Source organism: Chaetodon trifascialis, chromosome 16 (genome assembly GCF_039877785.1).
Source record: "Chaetodon trifascialis isolate fChaTrf1 chromosome 16, fChaTrf1.hap1, whole genome shotgun sequence".
Classification (NCBI taxonomy): Eukaryota; Metazoa; Chordata; class Actinopteri; order Chaetodontiformes; family Chaetodontidae; genus Chaetodon; species Chaetodon trifascialis.
The window spans coordinates 14,959,622-14,979,245 of record NC_092071.1 but is presented as its reverse complement, the minus strand read 5'-3'; the positions used below and the strand labels follow the sequence as shown (position 1 = coordinate 14,979,245).

Sequence of the window (19,624 nt, the reverse complement as noted above, 5' to 3'; positions counted from 1 at the left end):
TGTTCTCTCCTGTGCATCTGATAGACTCAAAGCCAGAGCAGTGGCTAGCCTTTTTTATACAAAAAAAAAAACAATGTCAAAACAATGTCACATTTCTGATTAAACCATGTTTTATTATTCCTAATATTAGATGTAGATACACAAGTCAACAAACAGTATTTTCGATTTGTAATGAAAATGCTCCACAGCACACTGACATCGTGTGGAAGGGTCTGGTATTACAGACACATACCTGAAAATGGACAGCAGTTATAATTTTTGCAATAAGTTGCATTAGTAACAGTAGTAGTAATAGTAACAACAGTAGCAATAATGTAATAATAGCAATTAATAATAGTAGTGGTATTAACAACTCTGAATTACAGAGGAAGGAACAGACATTCGTCAAAAGTAATGAGAAATGAAGGTAGGTGGACAGGCTTATCAAATGCTGCAAGACAGACCACTGGATGAAAAAATACAAGCTCCCGCTAGACAGCAAATATCCTGCCTTCTTCTAAAAAAGGAAGCTCAAATTGTCACCAGTCTGTTTTCATTCAAATCTAATACTTAACAAGTAAAAGTTGTCTTTTTTTCTTCATTAAGTACTCCATTGTTTCAAGTACTCTCATAACCAAAAACTCATCTCTTTGACATCAATAATACATACTTTCCATGTTCTGGTCAAAGCTCACCAGTAGCACAATGCTATATTAAAAGGATGCCATATGCAACATTGAATCACAGCCAGCTGAGGACCATTTCCACAAGACTGGATTGCCAGGGTCATTCTGCATTAAATATACAGTACAGTATTAATGTGTGAGTGTGTGTGAAAGAGAGAGAGAGCTCGTGTACAGTATGTCAAGTATGAGAAATATTTTTGCTTCACATGACCAATTTGGCCAAACTAATTTGAATCATTCACATTCAAATGAGCTGATAAGAAAATACACTGTGTGACCTTTAAACTTGAACTCGCCAATATCAACTGAATGCTGTGTCTGATGCACAGAGCAGAGAAAAGGTAGCAGTTGTCACTTAAAAACAGCTCATCCACTGGGGAAGAATGACTCCTCCATTCGAAATTGTGCACAATGTACGATAACTGCGTTGGCTCACTTATGTATGCAATGACCTCATTAGCATTGCTCCTGGATCGTAGCTTAGTTTAAGACTACTTGAACTAGGAGCTCCGTCACATTCCCAAGATACAAAGTGCCAAGACAAGGCAGTCAGTTTGTTCCAGGTGCCGTCAACTGACCCCAGTTCAATAGCCTCAGAGTGGCTCCTCTTTGACTTGATGGGTCTTTGACTTGAGTACCAGCTCCACATTCATTAGGGACTGGAAAATAAGGCCAACCTGTTTAAACTACAACCAAATCCACATTTACTCCCAGCTGCTTGTGTTGTCACAACAGTTTGGTGTGACATTCCTGTGGACTAATCAGCTCTCCAAGGCATGGACTACACATCCAGGCGATTAACAGCTTTAAAGAGTTATTCTGGAGATGTAATAAATTACAAATAATTATTTGCAACGTACCTGTAAGAAAATCCATTAAACTCTTTAATTCAGAATTGTTATCCAGTAACTTCCTGTTGCATTTTGGCAGTTAGAAAAGGCAAATTAGCGCATTGATTCAACTGACTGACTATAATAACAGTTAACAACCAATCCAATGGTCAGAAGATACTTATATGAAAATGCACTACTGCCTACAGTCTCACAATATACTATAAATGCCCTTTTTATTTCAAACATGTACAGCATTTGAGGAAACACTTACTCTTTTTTACATTAACTTTGTATACTGGATTGCCATTATCTTGTTTTTAGATTATTGTGAATGCCAATTACACATCATTAATTGCTCTCCAACCCTGAATATGAAGTGATCTCATGTTTTCAGAGTACATCAACATGGAAGAGAACAGATGCAACGATGAGACACATACAAGTATAAACCTACATGAAGTCATGCCACATATGCAAGAGCGCAAAGCTCATCTAACCGACATGTTAGGACTTTTCCTGTTAATTCAAATTGTGCCTGCATATATATTCCACTGACATACATTAGATCATTGCCACAGGGCACATTTTTAACACACACCTTCGTACTAACAAAGCTTCCTTTAAGACTGTTCGAATGGAGGGTGGGTTTGTAAAAAGGGGTTCAGTGTATCTGTAGTGGGTTCAAGTAAGGCTCAGTACAACTCTCTCTGTCTAGTAGCACTTAAAGCGCATTCTTCACTGCCTATCCAATCTCACTTCCACACTCCTCACTTCACCTGTAATGGGACCTGTCAGCTGTCCATCTGTCCTGCTGTCCTGTCCCTGTGGTCTGCCACAGAAAATGTGCTTCAGCTTTTTATCTACAAACTGCCCCCATGCCTTCACACCAGGAGAGAGAGAGAACAGAAATAGATATCAGAAGACTAAAACAGAAATAATGAAACCGCCTTGAGGAGCTTCACTGGTAATGTCAAGCTTACATATAAAAAAAAAAACAAAAGCAACGAAAAGCTGATTTTATGAAATCATTCCAGTCAGATTATTTTATGTTTGTGCCTGGTTTCTGTCTACATTTGTGGACTGAAAAGCAGCATTCATCTGGCCACGTTTGATCAGGAATAACATAAACGTGCAAAATCCACAGCACCACAATTCACACACGCACACACACGCGCACGCACACACTAGAAAACTAACCTTCTCTGTTTTGTACAGAAAAAAAGAGTCGAAAATCAAGCAGAAAAGATCACTCAAAAGAAATAATCAAATACAGGCAAAATTAGGGAAAATAAAAAATCAGTTTCTATATATATATGTGTCTATATATATATATATATATAGACATATATATATATATATATTCCCAATGAAACTTGTGATCACTTACTGCACACTGCTAAAATGTAAAGAGCTTTATTTTTTCCTCAAAACACCTCATAAACTGTCATTCCTAAAAAAATAATAATAATAATAATAATAATGATAATACATACAAGGGCAAGCCCAACATTCTCCACTAGTTTAACCAAATTTGTTTCTTTCCACAACATGAATCAAGATTATCTACTGGCAAATTCATTAGTTTATTTTCTCAAACCAGCAATAGCAAAAGATAAATAATAATAATTATAATAATAACAGCAATAATATTGGTCAGGTTAATAACATCAATACCAAGAACGGAAAAAGAGACGATGTGATTCCTCCCAAAGAGAAAGCTCTTGCAGATGGGGAAATACCAGAGTGCACCACGGTGGAAAGCCATCATCCATCATTTATTAGTGGCGAGGCACCAAAACGGCTCAGCTAGTCAAGACTCACTGTCGAGAAAATATTCTTGCTGAAGGAGAGCCATTTTGGTGGACTGGAACAGAACTAGGCCTGGATCCCTGCTAATACCAACCACACCTGCTGCTGCCTCAGACTAATAAGCTCTGCTGGTTGGCTGAAATGACCTGAAACTGGATGAGGACTTTCATTGTTGGCCGCAGTTAAATGCAAAATATGGATTGGGGGAACAAAAAAGTAACTGACAGAGAAAAGTGGCAAGGGAGAGAATCAGAGAGAAAGAAAAGAAACAAAGTTCTCTGTAAGCCACGTACAGCAGCTGTCAACGAATTCCTTGGGGCCTGCACTGAGAGCAGTGTGTTTGTGTGACCTGTTTGTACTTTCCTTTCTGCCTGCTTCAGTTTGTTGAATTTTTGACAAATGTAGCTTCCCATCAATGGTTTAACAAATGTTCTATTTTTTCTTGCCAAAGAAGCTGAACCTCTTCTCGCGATCCTTCTCCTTCCCATCTTTGTTGCGCATGGTAACGCCTCCGGCTTCACCTGAGCTGGGGGAGATGGGAGGCATTGTCATGGCACGGCTGAGCGCCCGAGGACCTCCGGGTGAGTCTCCTGATCCCGTTGGAATGGAGCCGAGGATGGAACGGATCCAGGAGCTCATTTCCGGCTTTGGAGAATCAAAAACCTTTATTTTACTTCACTATTCAGGCACAGTCAAAGCACACCAACAATACTTGATTTCACACAAACATAATTTGTATCTAATTGTTTCTGTTGGTAAAGTAATTCTGTTCTATCTATCTCACCTCATCCTTTGCTTGGAACAGGTACTCTTTTCCATCGCCTAGCCTGCAGACACAGTGTTAATGACATAAACCATTAGTCATGGATAAGCTATCAAGTCTAAAACATCTCACTAGAATGCTCTCTTCTTGTTTTTTTTTTTTTTTTCCATCACAGCCTCTCATTTTATTTATAAAATCAGGGAACAGTTCTGTACCAGGAAACCTTGATCTGAGGTTTTGAGCTACCAAGTCTCTTCTTACCTGAGCTTGAACACATGTTTCCTCTTCTTATAGTCATGGGCTACCTCACACACGGCCTCTCCAAGGCTGATGGGTACCTCTCCGTGGTATGGAATACCATTACTAGCGCTCTTGCCATCTTTGTAGAAACCGAGGCTTCCTTTTCTTAAGACACAGTACACGTTCTGCCAGGACCTACGGGAGCAAAGAAACAGGATTAGGAACAGCTTTTACTGCAGTTAAACAAAACTACATATATTTTTTAATATATAGTATATACCTCAGAAAGGTAGTAAGATGGCAAAACACAACTTTAAAAAGAAATAACTCTTAAAAATCAGATAAAATAAGGTAAAGATATGAACCTGGAGTTTTACAGCATATATTTCTCTAGGATGGCAGATGAGACACGTTATGACAGATTGAAACACCACCAACTTTAATCTAACCTAAAAAACCTAAAATCAAGTCTTCATTGTCTAACAACCCCAATTCTAAAAAAAGTTGGGAAGCTGTGTAAAACATAAATACAGAATGCAATCATTTGCAAATGGCCTGTGCTTACCAACAGCTGTTTTAAGAAGTGTTCCTGAGTCCATGTAAAGGTAAAACCTTAAATATATTGTCGTTGTACTGTTTTCAATTGACTATATGTCAGAAAGGATTCTGTTGTATCTATGTTTTACACAGACACAAAAAAGTCCCAACTTTTTTGGAATTAGGGTTGTATAATGGACTTAATTTACTCACCTGGTAGCTGCCTTTTTGCTGTGGGACTCCATCTCCTGTTTTCGACAGAGCATCCCCTCCATGGTTTCTGGCTCAGACTCTGCTCCACCCCTGCTCGGTAACGTGGCAGACGGTTCAAGGCGAGAGGATGCCAGCCCACTGTCCCTACCTGGTCCGTTCACCGACTCGGACTCTGAGCCCTGTTGTTAACATCAGAACATGAATGGTGGTGAGGAGGTAGACAAACACATGGTTGGATGGACGCAGTGAGCAGCAAAGCAGCCATTCACAGCCATACATGAAAAGCCATGATGACGCTTGCTTTGATGGCACTGTATGATTACCTGAGATAACACCATAGCATGGGTTCAGAAGGTCCACATAATCACACAGTACACTGATATTAAACAGGACAATTACAGTCACTCATGGGTCAGACATATAATCAAATTAAATATACATGTGGGAAACATGCATGCTGCATTGAACATGAACAGTTAAAATGTTAACATTTCCAAAAATAACCCAAATGTACCAAAGGAGGCTGATACCAGATTTTGAAACAGAGGCATATACAAACTTCTATATAAGATAATCTTTCCTCTTCAAACAAGTCTCAGCTATTTATTGAACAACTGTAAATGAATAAATGATAATCTACACTGTAACACACAAACACAGACCATATCACACATGAGCATACTCTCAATTACAGCAATCTAAAGCCTTGATCCTGCAAATCTTTTGGATAAAGTGTATTCTGGCTTTTATTTCTACAATATGACTCTTAAATATGCAATCCACAGACAACAGGACACCTTTTAAAGTACTCATTTGTCTTTCTGCCCTCTCAATAAACCTTTTTTCTAGTGCAGTTAAATGACTCCATCAAGTGACTTTCACACGGATCAGAGGAAGTGTACACATATAGGGAAAAGACTAAAACAAACTACATATAAAGTGGCTTGAAACAGCTACAAATATCACCACATTTACAAGTTTGTGCTTCACATTTACAGTCACTCCTGTCCTGGTCAATATGAGCACATATATAACAGTAGATTGATCCATGAAAACAATCTGTTCATGAATCTGCATCATGCCTTTAAACAGCAGTGGGACACATTAATGAAAAACCACGAGGTGCATGAATAAATAAAGCAATGGTTTGCATCTGTGACAGAGAGCAGTGGCTTCTCGATAGAAAAAAAGAGGCGCTGCAGTTGACCAGGAGCTGAGCGGAGGCTGTGACAGGGGCGAGGGGAAGCTACAAAGCTGACCATGGCTTGGTACTCACACGCTCCGGCTGCTTTGGCTTACACACACGCTTAGGCTCTGATTTCTTTCCCACTGACAACGATAGCGATAATGACTGCTGGTAAAAACGCAATAAGAAATTGTTATGAGGTCTTTGTCTGTGGCAGAAACTTGAAAGTTAGTAGATTTTTCAGACACATTACCATTAGGATTAGGAACTGTGTGGATTAACCATGACATCAGTGAAGTTCAATTAATGACTCCCTTTCTTTGATTCTTTTCTCTCGTGTCAGCTGCAGACCTAAACATACGTTTACTTCTGCTTTCCACAAGCAGCCAGTGGAGACTGCCATCATGCCATCAAACAATGAAGCAGCACCAGGTGCTTATTTTCATCTGCCAGAGGGCTTGGATTGTGTTCCCATGCATGGAAGTTTCCTGTATCCTACTGGAACCCTACCCCCTCCTCATAGGTACCCTGTCCAACTGAACCAGGGTTCCTGAAGTGGTGGGTGAGTTTCCTCCTCTGACCCCAGGTGGGGCTGATACTTTTCAGAAAAACTGCTTCCACAATACAAACTTATTCATCAAGTATCATCAACAATACCCATCGGTGAAACTTGCTGCTTATCCCTAATGTAAAACATTGCTGACATATACTGTTTCTGGGAATTTTGCTTGAATTAATATTTCATAAGTACTCTACATATACACATAGTCTTTGGTAAAGTATAAAGATACTTAGATTGAATAACAGTGACATGTCATTATATGACAAGGAAATATGTACGAAACAATGCTGTTGATAGGAGTAGAACAGACAGACAGACAGGGACACACACTCACATACAGTTACACTGTGTATTGTTTATGTATGTATGACAGACTCACAGGTTTGATTTCTTTTAAAAATCTATATTTTCATGAAATTATTAATTTGGAAAAAGTTTCCCTTTGTTGATAATTTGGTAGTATTGTAATATTAGCAAATCTTTCCATGTGAAAATCTCATGAAAACATTAACGCAAATATATGTTGTTGTTTTTCTCAATTCTCTTTCTCTATTAAACTTTTAAACGCAGTTTGAGAGACATACAATTCCATGTCAGAATAGAGGAGATGAGGCAAGATGACAAGGAAAAGACACTACATGGTAGAGCCTCAAGATAAAAACTTAGATTGAAGACATGGTAGACATGACTCTACTGCACCACAGAGCAGAAACACTGTCACACTCAAAGCATTTGGATTTACAAAACATGTCTCACCTGCGATGTGTCATTGTCGCTGTGTACTCCATTCACTGACACCGACTGATTGAGTGTGGTCTGGTCTAGACTAGTTCTGTGTTTGAGGGCAGAGGAAAGCATGTAAATAAGAAAAACAAAAACAACAAAAAAAACAAAACAATGTCTTTTGATACTGTACACCAACACTGTTCTGCTCCCCTTTGGTTTACCTGGCTGCAGAATCATGTGCATGACTTTCTGTCTCAGATTGTGCCACTTCTTCTGCTGGGGGCGGCGTAGGGGGTCGCCGTGCTCTCTCCTCTTCCTCTCGCCTCCTCTGGATCTCATGTTCTTCAAGCTGAAAAATGGGAAATAAGTAATGCCTTCTACTGTAAACCTAACACCTTATGAGTGAGGGAAAAATCAGTGCCTACATTCATCAATGAGAGGCGAACATTTATCTACCAAGACATTTGGAACAAACCAAAGCATTGTCAAATACACACACAGTTTTGTGTTTTAAGTCAACTCTCTACTTACCGTAGTGAGTTTCTCCAGTAGCACAAAGCGGTCTTCCCAGGCTGCAGCAAGTTTCTCAAAGGCCTCATGGCGCTTAATTAGGCTCTCTACCTCATCCACATTTGTGCCCAGCTCTGCCGCTCGCACCAGAGGTTCTTGCCCTGCCAACCAAGACTCTGCCACATAGGCATCGCGTCCAAACTGCAACACCTCCAGCACTGAGATGCAGAGAAAAGGTGAGCAGAAAACAGAGGGACAAATTAAGAAATACAGTATATTAGAAAGTACTAGTAGTCAAGTGCACGCCACACACTTATGGCCCTTTCAGACAAACAATAGCTCTGCACAAAATAAACAAATAAAAACAAATGCAGACAAACCAAAATGTTAGTCCATTTTTCCACTTTACACATTGAGCAATGAACACCAACCAAATACATGGAAGCACACATGCTTTGTAGAATACAGTATCATTGTGTGCCTTGCAGCATTGTGCTGTATACATTACAAGTCTTGACAAAGGAAAAATGTGCACCTAATATGTCTTCAAACTGGACATACCTGTTTGTATTTTATTTGCTATCTTTACCCTGTAACAACACGTCCACACCAACGTATCCCTCCTGTTTTTGTTTTTGTTTTTTGCCATGGTTGTATTAGATTCAACGTGCCCGTATACAGACTCAAAAACATGGAGAGCACCCATACCAATTTGTAAATGGTCCATCTTGTCTTGCCACTTTTTGTTGATTTTGTCTCTCTTTTCCTGTAGTTGAGACAGTTTCTCTCGGATCTGTGAATAAAGAACATTCAGCAATGAGATGACACATGAAAAGACTGACATTAAGAAATAACCTCACAAAAAGCCAATAACTATGACTCCTTTCCTGTTTACTTGGTTATTTCTTGTAAATATGCATTGAAATGACTGCAGAAAACATTGAACGTGACCTATTACACAATACCTCATCAGCTGCATAGTGATTGTTGTTGATGAGAGTGTTTCCCATCTCAATACAGGCAGTAAAGCTGTCTGCCCTGGTCTCAATCTCTGATTTGATGTCCTGATGATTGGCAATAACCAACCCTGCAGAAGATACATCCCTGGGACCACAGAATGGAGAGAGGCGAGACTTAATATAATGTTGTTCATAACAGCATTCATTCCAGTAACTGGAACAATGAAGCATAAGAAGAGACTCACCTTGGGCTGTCATGTGCATCAATCTGCAGGTTGACACCATCCATCCAGAGCATGAGGTCTCGCACCATGTTAAAGAAGCGGAACTTCTCCACGGTGTCCAGCAGGAGGAGTCTACGGGCCTGACCAGCCTCGAGCAGGCCCTCCCAGGCAGAAGTCACAGCATGTTCGCTCCTGTGAATGTCATCAGCTTTCTCCCCAGCATAGGCCTTTTGCAGCCGTGCAGCATCATCTTGCACCTGGTTCACCTAGGAGGTTGAAGAGGAAGACATTCGGTTTTCGATTCACATTGCTCTCTTGGAATCTCACAGGAGACGTCTGTATGAACAGATAGCTGACCTGTCCACTGAGGGCCTGGATGTCATTTTCGAAAGTGTTGTGCTGTCTGTGTAGATGCTGAACAGTGTTCAGGTCGCGGCCGAGGTCAGAGGGAAGCCCCTCCCTCTTCTCCTTAACACGTCCAAGCACCTCCATGGCATCCTGATGGAAGCGGTGCAACTCATAGGAGGCTGCCAACATCTGTGTGCGTGTGTCAATCAGCTCCAGCAGATCAGCCCAAGCCTCGTTTAACCCGTCCTTCCACTCAGCCACGCTGGCATTCTCAGGATGACCCGACTCAATCAGGTCATCTGCCAGCCCATTTACACCATCTACACGCTCTTGGCCAATGGTGCTGGTGTCACGAGCAAACTCCCGGAACTTGTCCCTCAGCATCTGTTGAAAGAAAAAAATCAGGGCAAAAGTGGAAAACAATTAATTCAGCTAAATTTCCCTAAGCCTCAGTGTCTCCAAAGCATGTGACTGAGAAAAAAAAAAAACTCACTGTGACATGCTCATAGTCCTGTCCTAGTTCATGGGAACCAGCAACCACCTCCCTCTCAGCAATCCACTGTTCCAGGTCATCCACCTCCCGTTTCAGCTGGGTCAGTCGCAGCCTCTCCTGAAGCCGTCCACGACGCTCCTCAGCAAGGTCTTTCAACCCTGCATAGAGCTTGTCCACTTGGGCTTGCCGTAAGGTGATTCTCTCGCTGTTTACAAAACAATGAGAGGAAGATAGATCAGTGGCTGTAGGTGTACAACTTTGTTCATAAGAGGGCATACGTCATGGTTGACAATTCAACATTCAGATGTTTTTGTGTGCTCTCACCTCTCTGGGTGTTCACTGGTGACCATGAGGCGGCTGCTGTTGGCTAGCTGGTGAATGGTTTGGGCATAGTCCTCCAGTGCCTGTTCCAGGGTCTGGTGCTTCTTGACCATCACAAGTGCACTTTGCTCATCCTGGGAGACAAACACAAAATTATCAGGTTTTCCAAAGTCAGACGATTGTAAAAGAGTGTCACTAAGACCAATTCCGTGTTTTGTTTTGCCTCATCTTACCTTGGCTTTTTCCTCTGACATCATGTGCAGCTCTTGCTCTCCCATCCAAGCCTCTGCCTCCGCTGCATCTGCATAGAACTGTTGGGCCCGATTTGCCTCTATCAGACGGGCGTGGCGCTTGTCTGTCTCTGCAATCAGCTTGTCCCAGAGGTCCCGCAGCTCAACAAGACGCTCCTCTAGGGCAGACTGTCTCTCACCATCTACCTGGCTCTGGGTCTCACCTCGTCTATGGATGTCGTTGATGCGAGGCTGGTGGCCCTGAATCTCTTTCTGCAATGTCTGATCGAGAAGTGGATGGTTGGCAATTTCTGTGCTTCACATTTGCTTTTATACTCATTGAAGGTATTTAATCATTTAGAGATGACAATGAGTGTGAGTCATTGTGAGTCCTTTTCGTTGCCCCGTGTTACAACATTTTAAACAAAGTACTAGTAATTAATGATTCTGCAACTGCATGTACCTGGTTTTTCTTGATTAGCAGCTGTACAGTGGGCAGGTCTTTTCCATGGTCTGTGGAAGTCGCCAGGGGCATCCTTTCTCTCACCCATAGCTGAGAGAAAAACAGAATGATGAAATGAATAAAACATGAGCATCAGACAAAACAGGATACAATAGTAGTACAATAGTACACTTAGTGACTCCATAACTGCTTGATGCAGTCAGTCAGGTAATCACACTCACAATTTCATCCTCCAGATCTCTGTTGAATTGATGTGCTTCTTTGGAGGCAAGTAGTTGCTGTCTCCTCAGTCTGAGAGGATCCTGAAGGTTGGCGAAGTTGTCAGTGACACGCCTTTGCTGTCCATCTACCTCAGCGAGCCCAGCGTCCTCCTGGGACAGGGCCAGAGCCTGCGACTGGAGGGACTGCACCTCCTTCTCTCTGACCTCCATCTGGTGCTCCAGCATCTATACAGGGACAGTACAAAGATGTCAGACACAAAGATATGACATTTGGCAGTCTCCACCAAATGGATCTGACTGGTTACACATTTAAATTTATAAAATATTCTTACATTACGTGAGAGATTAAATTGTTTAATTATTGTATATAGTTTCTTTAGCACATTTAAAATCAGAGTTCTTATCTACCTGATAAATTATTTTTTTTAACCACCGTTAAAGCTCTGTAATACAACGGTATTTCTTGGCAGCAAACATTATGATTTGCTTTCATGGTGTGGTCTACCTGGTGCTTCTTGAGCAGGATGTTGACGCTGGTCAAATCTTTGCCATAGTCATCACTTTGCAGTTGACTCTCAAGATTTTTCAGCCAGACATCCAGAGCAGAGCAGCTCTGTGTAAAGAGTTCTGCCCGGTTAGCATCAAACAAGCACTGGGCCTTGGTGCGGGTGGTACCCTCCAGCTCCTCCCACTGACGCTGCAGGTCCTCCAGGGTCTGCTGAACAACAGGTTTCAACTCCGGCTTCTCTGCCACCAATGCCTGACCCTCCTGGTGGACATAGGAAACAAGGACAAGGCTTCATTGACAGTAATTTGGCAGTGCGAAGGAAAATTAATTAATGAAACACTAGCTAGCCTTATTATCTACCCATTAACAATCACATCAACAGGGTGGATGTTCATGTACTGTTTCGGAACAAAAAAATATTTTCTTCAATTTTATTCAATAATGTTTCCTCATTAATGCTAATAATCAATGGAAAAGTGGCCACACCTTATCAATTTTGTCAAGCCAGTCTTTGTTGGAGGCCAGCTCTGCCATGAAGGCCTGATGTTTCTGCCACTTGCTGTGAAGATTTCTGGCTTCATCATAAGACATGTCCTGTGCTGTTAGCATCTTCTCATTGATCCACAATGTGAGCTGCAAAAAGAGAATAGCATATGGAATAAGCATTATTGTTAATGTTCTTATGAAGAAAAACAGGTGATAAACACATATTTGTTAGCTTGTTTATTATGATTACAGAGGACGTTTCTACTCACAATACTATGCATGACTTTGACACATTTATCTCTCAAGCATCTTTACGTATTTTTTCAACATGGTATTATTTCATTTAAAATTATGTTTTACCTCCTGTCCATCTTGGAGGAAGTGCTGAAGTTCACGGTTATCCTTAAGTTTTGCTAGCAATTCATTTGCAGCCTTCTTATTCTTAAGATGCCTGGAGAAAATTAAGGAGAAAGTTAATTAAGCCACTCTTCAAACATCACATTAAGAAGAAAACTTACATGAATAAGGGGTTTTTTCCTCCCTTCTTTTCCTTTGGCTCTAACCTTTCCTGGATGGAATCAACTTTTTCCTGGATCTTATCAGAGTTTGCATTACAGTCATTAATGAGCCGTCGTCCAGCCTCCACCACACCAGTTATCTTCTCCTCACTCGCCTCTGTGGTGGTGAGGAAATCCTCATGTTTTTTAATGGCCTCCTCTGCTCCCTGAAGACTGGTGGGCATCTCTGTGTGGGACAGCACATACTCCTACACAGAGAGGAAAGGAATGTTATTATTTCTCATCTGCAGTTATCTAATTCCCATTATTTTTCTTGAATTTGCAGTCTGTCAGTTTACTTACTTACTAAAACAAACACTGGATATACTGAAGAATTCAAAACTAGAATGGGCTACAAATTGCATTTCTTGTTTTTTTTAACAATCTACATTAATTTGCTGCAGCAGTCTTTGAATCCCTACTTTTAGGTTGTTCCCGTCCTTATAGGTGAATTAACATAAATTTCTGCTCATTCTATTTTTTGTGCCACTTAGAACTATAATAGTAGGTGTCTGGACTTTATGATGTGACAGTACACTTGGTATAGTCGCCTACACAATACAGACCTAGGCCTATGGGTTATATATTAACAGCATTAGAATAAAAACTAATCTAAGGTAAACATATTTCTGACAATTTAAGCTTAGGAAAAAAACAAATAAAAAGCAATGTAAAATCGTTGTTTAAGATTTACCAATTTGCTTTATTATTATTATTATTGCTGTTATTAATATGACAATTTTAGTATGTAATAAAACAGATTTTAGTCATAGAGAATAATGGAAGGGCCAGGAGGGCAGGTGATCTTGTGAAAAATTTGAATTACATTTAGATTTCTATTGAACTCATTGTTACCTTAACCCATGCTCTGCTTTAACACCTTATCATCCACTTAAATTATACAGTATTATATAGTATTTCAGGTAGACACAGTTATTTAGCTTTGAATTTGGCACTGACTGCTGGACTACAGACTCTGCCAATAATGCTGCACGTTGGTACATGATTCTTGTTTCAATGAAGCCACGGCTCTCTGGCACAGGCTGCAATTCCATTGTGTGTTTTCCTAACCTGGCTGTTGAGGAAAGCCTCCGCTTGCTTTGCGTCTCTCAAGAAAGTCTGGAAGTCAAAGGCTTGGGCCAAAAGACTGTGGCGATTCTCCCACATGCGACGCAACTCATGCCAGCCAGTGTCCAGAGCCTGGAGCCTCTGGGCCAAGAACATGTGCTGGGCATCTGTCTGACCTTGGGTCACCTCTTCACCAACTGCACGCATCTTCTCATAGTCCTCCTTATAGTTATCTACCTCATTCTTAATATTCTCGTGTTGGGCTAGCAAACTCTCTGCCTCAGGCAGAGAGGTGGGAATGTCCTCTGAGGCCACGGCTGTCTGGGTGCGGGACAGCCATGACTGGAAGTCATCCAAATCCCTAAGGAAGCCCTGTAGCTTGCTGGCTTCGCCCAATGACTCCTCACGCCGCTTCATGGTGGCATTCAACTCCTCCCACACTTCTTGAATCTCAGCCAGGCGTCCTTGGATCTCTCCAGCCTGATCTGGATGTTCCTTGGCCAGCTTTTCTGCCTCATTTCTCAGGTCATCCAATTTGCCCTGAAAGGTCATGAAACATGATTGAAATGCAGAAGTGATATTAATGTATAGTGTTCTATTTCCATTCCTCACCAGTAAGTCACCGCATGTGAGCTCTCTGTACCTGAATGGCCTCCAGGTCCCTCTCCATGCCAGTGAGTTTGCGTTGCAGTGCCATCACTCCTGCCAGGTCATTGCCCAGGCTCTGAGTGGATTCAATCACCTTGGTCTTTTCCTTCATCCAAGTCTGTATCTCATTACATTCCAAGTGATAGTTCTGGATGTTAAGGGCCGACTCTAGGTCTTGTTTCTTTTGACCAGCCAGTTGCTCAAACTCCTTCCATCTAGGGATCACACCAAAGGTAATATTAAAACTAAAAATGCTAACCACAGTGCTCAATGACTACATATGTATTTCAGTGTAAAGTAGTGGCTTTTACTATGAGTTGTATGTTAGCTCTGACCTGTTGTTCAGTTGGTCTCGTGTCTGGTGGATTTGGTCTTTGTTACAGTTGTCGGACTTCAGCAGCTGCTCAGCCACCTGGTTCACATCAGTGACACGAGTACCTAGGTTGTTCATCTCAGGTTCCAGTGTTTCAAATCTGCAGGCATAAATAATAGACCGGCATCAATTTACTCATTCAATTTACTCAGTCTCATCTAATCTAGAGGAGATATGTCTGTAGATGATAAATTTACTTCATACGTGAGAGACAGCAGTGCCATTTAAAAAACTTTTAAGAACAAGATGGTGCTACAAAACAATGTATTGATGATTGTTTCATCATTCATCATTAGTGGTTTCATCACTACACGATTTCAGAAATGTAATTATCTGAATAGATTTTAAGTTGTTTTTTTTACACCAATAAGTCTCATTTTCAATGTGTCCAACTTGAATAGATTTCGATGGATACAAAATCAGCCATGTTTTTTAGAAACAGAAATCTTCTGCACTAAAATTCTTTGCTTCCCTTGTGCCCACACTAACCTCTGCTGCACCACCTCCAAGTCCTCTAGCTTGGTAGGGATCTCCATGCCATCCAACCACTGCTCCTTTTCCTCTACCCAGAGCTGGCAGGCACCAGCTTCGCTAAACATGCGGTAGAGGGCCAGGGCACCCTCCAGAGCCTGGCGCCGAGCTGCTGACAGAGACTCTAGTTCTTCATAGCGCTGCTCAATAGCAGGTAGGCGACCGTCCACCTAAAGTCAGCGATAAACAATAATTTAGTACTACAAACAGCCTGTCATCATTGAAGAGGTATAAAAAACAAAGCACACATACCTCAGGGAAATGTACATAGGCCTGTGGCAGTGCTTGGGCCTGCTCGTGCAGGGAGTCGATGAGGGGGTGGTGGCTCTGGATCTCCTCCTCAATTTCCCTCTGCTTGCGAGCCAGTGTTTGTGTGGAGAACTCATCGTGGCCTACCTCCTGACTGGACACCTGTCTAAGTGTCTCCATGATCCATGCCTCCATGTCATTGGCATCTGTCTGAAATTGGTGTAGGGCCACCGCTTCCTTAAGACTCTGCTCCCTGAGCTTCGTGGTCTGGGGAGCAGGGAGAACAAGAAGAAAAGCTATATTTGGAGGAAATAGATTCATACTGCACAAATACAAAGAATCCTGATCACCACCCACCTCCTCCAGATGTGCCCACTGTCCACGGATATCTTGAATCCTCTCTGTGACCTCTGGGGCTCCAAAGTGTCCCTCCTTTATTAAAGCTTCTCCAGCAGCAATGCTGTTACTCAGGGGGCCATAGCGGGCCGCCATTTCATCCCTGAAAGCCTCGTGTTTGCTGAGCAGGTGGAGGGAAGAAGTGAGGTCCCGGCCACAGTCTCCACTGGCCAGAATCTGCTCCTGCTCTCTGATCCAGGCTGCTTCCTCTCCGAGATCCCACAGGAACTGCCACAGGCGGCGCGAGTCCTCTAGGCGCTCTCTACGTTTCCCAGCAAGCTGACCGAGCTCCTCGTAGGCTTGGCCCAGCAGGTCAACCTTCTCACTAACTAGTCCCGGCTCACATGGTTTGTAGGCTGCCAATTAAAAAATGCAAGAATACATGGTACTACATGGTACTAGATATTGTACACAAATAGGTCATACTAAAGATGGATGGTCCTTACAGAGAATGTGTGCAAGTATGTATGTTTGCAGACTCACCCTGTTCATAGGAAGTGAAGCGCTGTGCAGCTCCCTGCACTGCCTTGATCCTCTCTGCCTGAGCTGAAATGTCAGCCTCTACCAGAGTATGTTTCTGCAGCAGGTCTAACACATCATGCAAATGTTTGCCACTGTCCTGAGACTGCAGACGACTCTGAAACAGACACAGTCCGGTAGAATATATGGTTATTCCATTATCAAAAAACAAATAAATCTGAACACTGTTTGCAACAGCATCCACAAAGCAGGAAACTTACAAAGCCATAAATGGCCAGGCACCTTCTTATCTTAAGAGCTCATAGTACCTTATTGCCCTACTCGAACACTGCGTTCCCAGAATGCAGGTCTACTTATGGTTCCTAAAGTCTCAAAAAGCAGAACAGGAGTCAGAGCATTTAGCTATCAAGCTCCTCTCCTGTGGAACCATCTTCCAGTCTTTGTCCGGGAGGCAGACACTGTCTCTACATTTAAGAGTAGGCTTAAAACTTTCCTTTTTGATAAAGCTTATAGTTAGGGCTGGCTCAGGCTTGTCCTGGACCAGCCCCTAGTTATGCTGCTATAGGATTAGACTGTCGGGGGACATCCAAAGATACACCAAGCTCCTCTGTCCTTCTGTCCCTCTCCATCCGCACGCTCTCATGTCCTACCACGGCGTGTTACTAACTTAGCTCCTTCCCCGGAGTCTCTGTGCTTTGTCGTCTTGCAGGTTCCCATGGACAGTGGCTGAATCTGGATTGTGGATTTCAGATGCGTCTCCTGCCTTGGCCCTGCCTGACATCCACTGCAACTGCTACTGCTATTATTACATCCACTGTCACTGTTACTGTGATTGCATGTCTGTCTCTCTGTCTCTCTCTCTGACTGCATTTCTGTCTGTCTGTCTGTCTGTCTGTCTGTCTGTCTGTCTGTCTGTCTGTCTGTCTGTCTGTCTGTCTGTCTGTCTGTCTGTCTGTCTGTCTGTCTCACTCACTCACTCTCCCTCTCTTGCTCTTCCTCTCTCACCCAACCGGTCGAGGCAGATGGCCGCCCACCCAGAGTCTGGTTCTGCTCGAGGTTTCTGCCTGTTAAAAGGAAGTTTTTCCTCGCCACTGTCGCCAAGTGCTTGCTCATGGGGGAATTGTTGGTTTCTTTGTAGATAAAAGAGCTTGGTCTGTACCAGCTCTATATGGAAAGTGTCCTGAGACAACTTCTGTTGTGATTTGGCGCTATACAAATAAATTGAATTGAATTGAATTGAAACTAGGTTGAGTATTGTATCCACCAATAGGATATGTGAAATGCGCCCATTCCTGTGAAAATTGTTTTAATAAAAGGCATATATGTAAATAGCAATTTTGAGTCATAACAATATTATGAGCCATGCTTTCCACTTCAAGACATTTAAAGTGACCAAAAACCAATAACACAATCTGACAACAGAATTTCAATAAACTGTAGCTTAAAACCATGAACCTGAACACACAGTGAGCCAGAGTCTAACTCAAATGCCAGCAGAGAAAATTCCTCTAATCTGAGCCACTAGAGCAAATGGCCATTAAATGACAACAGGACATTGTACTAACACAATTAAAGAACAAATAAACAAACTTTACACAAGCATTCTAATTCTAATTATATGGTAATGGTGATTGAATCACAGAGACATTAACAGTGTGATTCCAGTTATCACTGAAATTTACAGAAGAAATGAATTAATGTCCTAATCATTTCCACCCCAGACAAACACAGACATATTATATCCCCATCCCTGCTGTCCTCCATCAAAATAAACACCTGTTTATACTCAATTTCAATCAAGAAATGTAAGAATGAAACCTAAAATGCTAACTTTGTCAAAGCTCAAGGTAACAAATAGTGCAATATTTGTTTACAGGTACTAGTAGTATGCAGTCATAACTGATGATCTGAGGCAGCAGAGAAAGGCATACATGCTACCTTTTAAACAGACACACAATTGATAAATGTTCACAAGCTTAAAACAATTGAAAATTAACAACAAAATGAAAGAAGGAGCTATACATTTAGGGCACCTATACAGCGAATTCACTGGTAAAACATAAAAAGGAATGAAAGGCCCTCTATTAGAGGTCTAGCGCCATTATTTTCTAAAAACATGTGAACCATGGAGATTAAGTACACTCAGTGATGCTGCCAACTGTTAATTTAATAATCAGAATCAGTCAGTTGGTAACCTGGATAATTAACTTCTTCAGTGGCAGCTTAACTGTAAAATGCTGTGTCCGTGCCCATCAGGCAATTGCATCTGGCAATTGCAGCAAAGACTGGCTGAATTATCACCACAGCATGTGGGAATAGAGTCACCAGATTTCACCATGTAGGAAGGAAAGTAGCTACTCCCAGTGACTGAAGTCTACCTGAGCCAACCTCAGTAAAACCAGCAATGAGAGGCAACACAGCTCAAGCTAGTCCTGTAAAAATCTAATTAGTGCTGTTAATGGTCCTCTGATAAGTGCAGACACTTAAGCTGCTGAGAACATGTGTGAACAAACACTCACGTAATTGAGAGGATTAAGAAATCCCTTTTTGCTGATTAAATACAAAACCTACACAATGTTGGAAAGCAACGCAGTCATTCAAAAAGAGATATCACTGTTAAAATAGTGTAAGCATTTATTGTTTGACTGGGTCAGTACCTTCATGTCTCCCATCCAGTCCATGATGTAGCGCATCTCTTGAAACAGTCTCTGTAGGTCACGATGGGCATTCAGCCGTTCTCTGCGTGCAGCCAGGAGCTCTTTCAGGTATTCCCAGAGTCGTAGCACATTATCCCTTCGCGCGATTATACGCCGTACATCATGGTACCGCTCTGCCTCCAGCTCCTTGGCAACGGCCTCTACAGCAGCCACACGCTCCCAGTATGCCCCAATGTCTGTCTCAATGGCCTCATGTTTACGGGTGGCAGCTTCCACTGCTCCCAAGTCAGTTCCAAAGTTGTCCTAATAACAGGAAAATGAGCTTATCACAGTAAAACTATTCAGTGTATTCAAGTTAAAAATGTCTG

The 19,624-nt window shown here is 42.0% G+C and overlaps 1 protein-coding gene across 5 annotated transcripts in view; it reads right to left on the bottom strand.

Moving 5' to 3' along the window:
• Window positions 1-3,064: 3,064 nt before the first annotated feature.
• sptbn2 (spectrin, beta, non-erythrocytic 2) overlaps window positions 3,065-19,624 on the bottom strand; it is a 50,483-nt gene continuing 33,923 nt past the window's right edge. For 2 of the 5 annotated variants that reach the window (XM_070983874.1, XM_070983876.1), the window contains 29 exons: window positions 19,257-19,559; window positions 16,603-16,756; window positions 16,081-16,475; window positions 15,727-15,990; window positions 15,433-15,644; window positions 14,906-15,043; window positions 14,566-14,785; window positions 13,926-14,462; window positions 12,861-13,063; window positions 12,658-12,748; window positions 12,298-12,444; window positions 11,809-12,072; window positions 11,304-11,528; window positions 11,083-11,172; window positions 10,623-10,901; window positions 10,393-10,523; window positions 10,069-10,273; window positions 9,585-9,959; window positions 9,249-9,493; window positions 9,010-9,148; window positions 8,753-8,837; window positions 8,066-8,262; window positions 7,756-7,883; window positions 7,565-7,640; window positions 6,337-6,414; window positions 5,061-5,239; window positions 4,332-4,505; window positions 4,092-4,134; window positions 3,065-3,952 (listed from right to left, as the gene is read on the bottom strand). In XM_070983874.1, the coding sequence (XP_070839975.1) occupies window positions 3,740-3,952; window positions 4,092-4,134; window positions 4,332-4,505; window positions 5,061-5,239; window positions 6,337-6,414; window positions 7,565-7,640; window positions 7,756-7,883; window positions 8,066-8,262; window positions 8,753-8,837; window positions 9,010-9,148; window positions 9,249-9,493; window positions 9,585-9,959; window positions 10,069-10,273; window positions 10,393-10,523; window positions 10,623-10,901; window positions 11,083-11,172; window positions 11,304-11,528; window positions 11,809-12,072; window positions 12,298-12,444; window positions 12,658-12,748; window positions 12,861-13,063; window positions 13,926-14,462; window positions 14,566-14,785; window positions 14,906-15,043; window positions 15,433-15,644; window positions 15,727-15,990; window positions 16,081-16,475; window positions 16,603-16,756; window positions 19,257-19,559 (5,790 nt within the window). In that variant the 3' untranslated portion in view covers window positions 3,065-3,739. The remainder of the gene's footprint in view (window positions 3,953-4,091; window positions 4,135-4,331; window positions 4,506-5,060; window positions 5,240-6,336; window positions 6,415-7,564; window positions 7,641-7,755; window positions 7,884-8,065; window positions 8,263-8,752; window positions 8,838-9,009; window positions 9,149-9,248; window positions 9,494-9,584; window positions 9,960-10,068; window positions 10,274-10,392; window positions 10,524-10,622; window positions 10,902-11,082; window positions 11,173-11,303; window positions 11,529-11,808; window positions 12,073-12,297; window positions 12,445-12,657; window positions 12,749-12,860; window positions 13,064-13,925; window positions 14,463-14,565; window positions 14,786-14,905; window positions 15,044-15,432; window positions 15,645-15,726; window positions 15,991-16,080; window positions 16,476-16,602; window positions 16,757-19,256; window positions 19,560-19,624) is intronic. The other 3 variants (XM_070983877.1, XM_070983878.1, XM_070983875.1) reach the window with 2 other exon arrangements.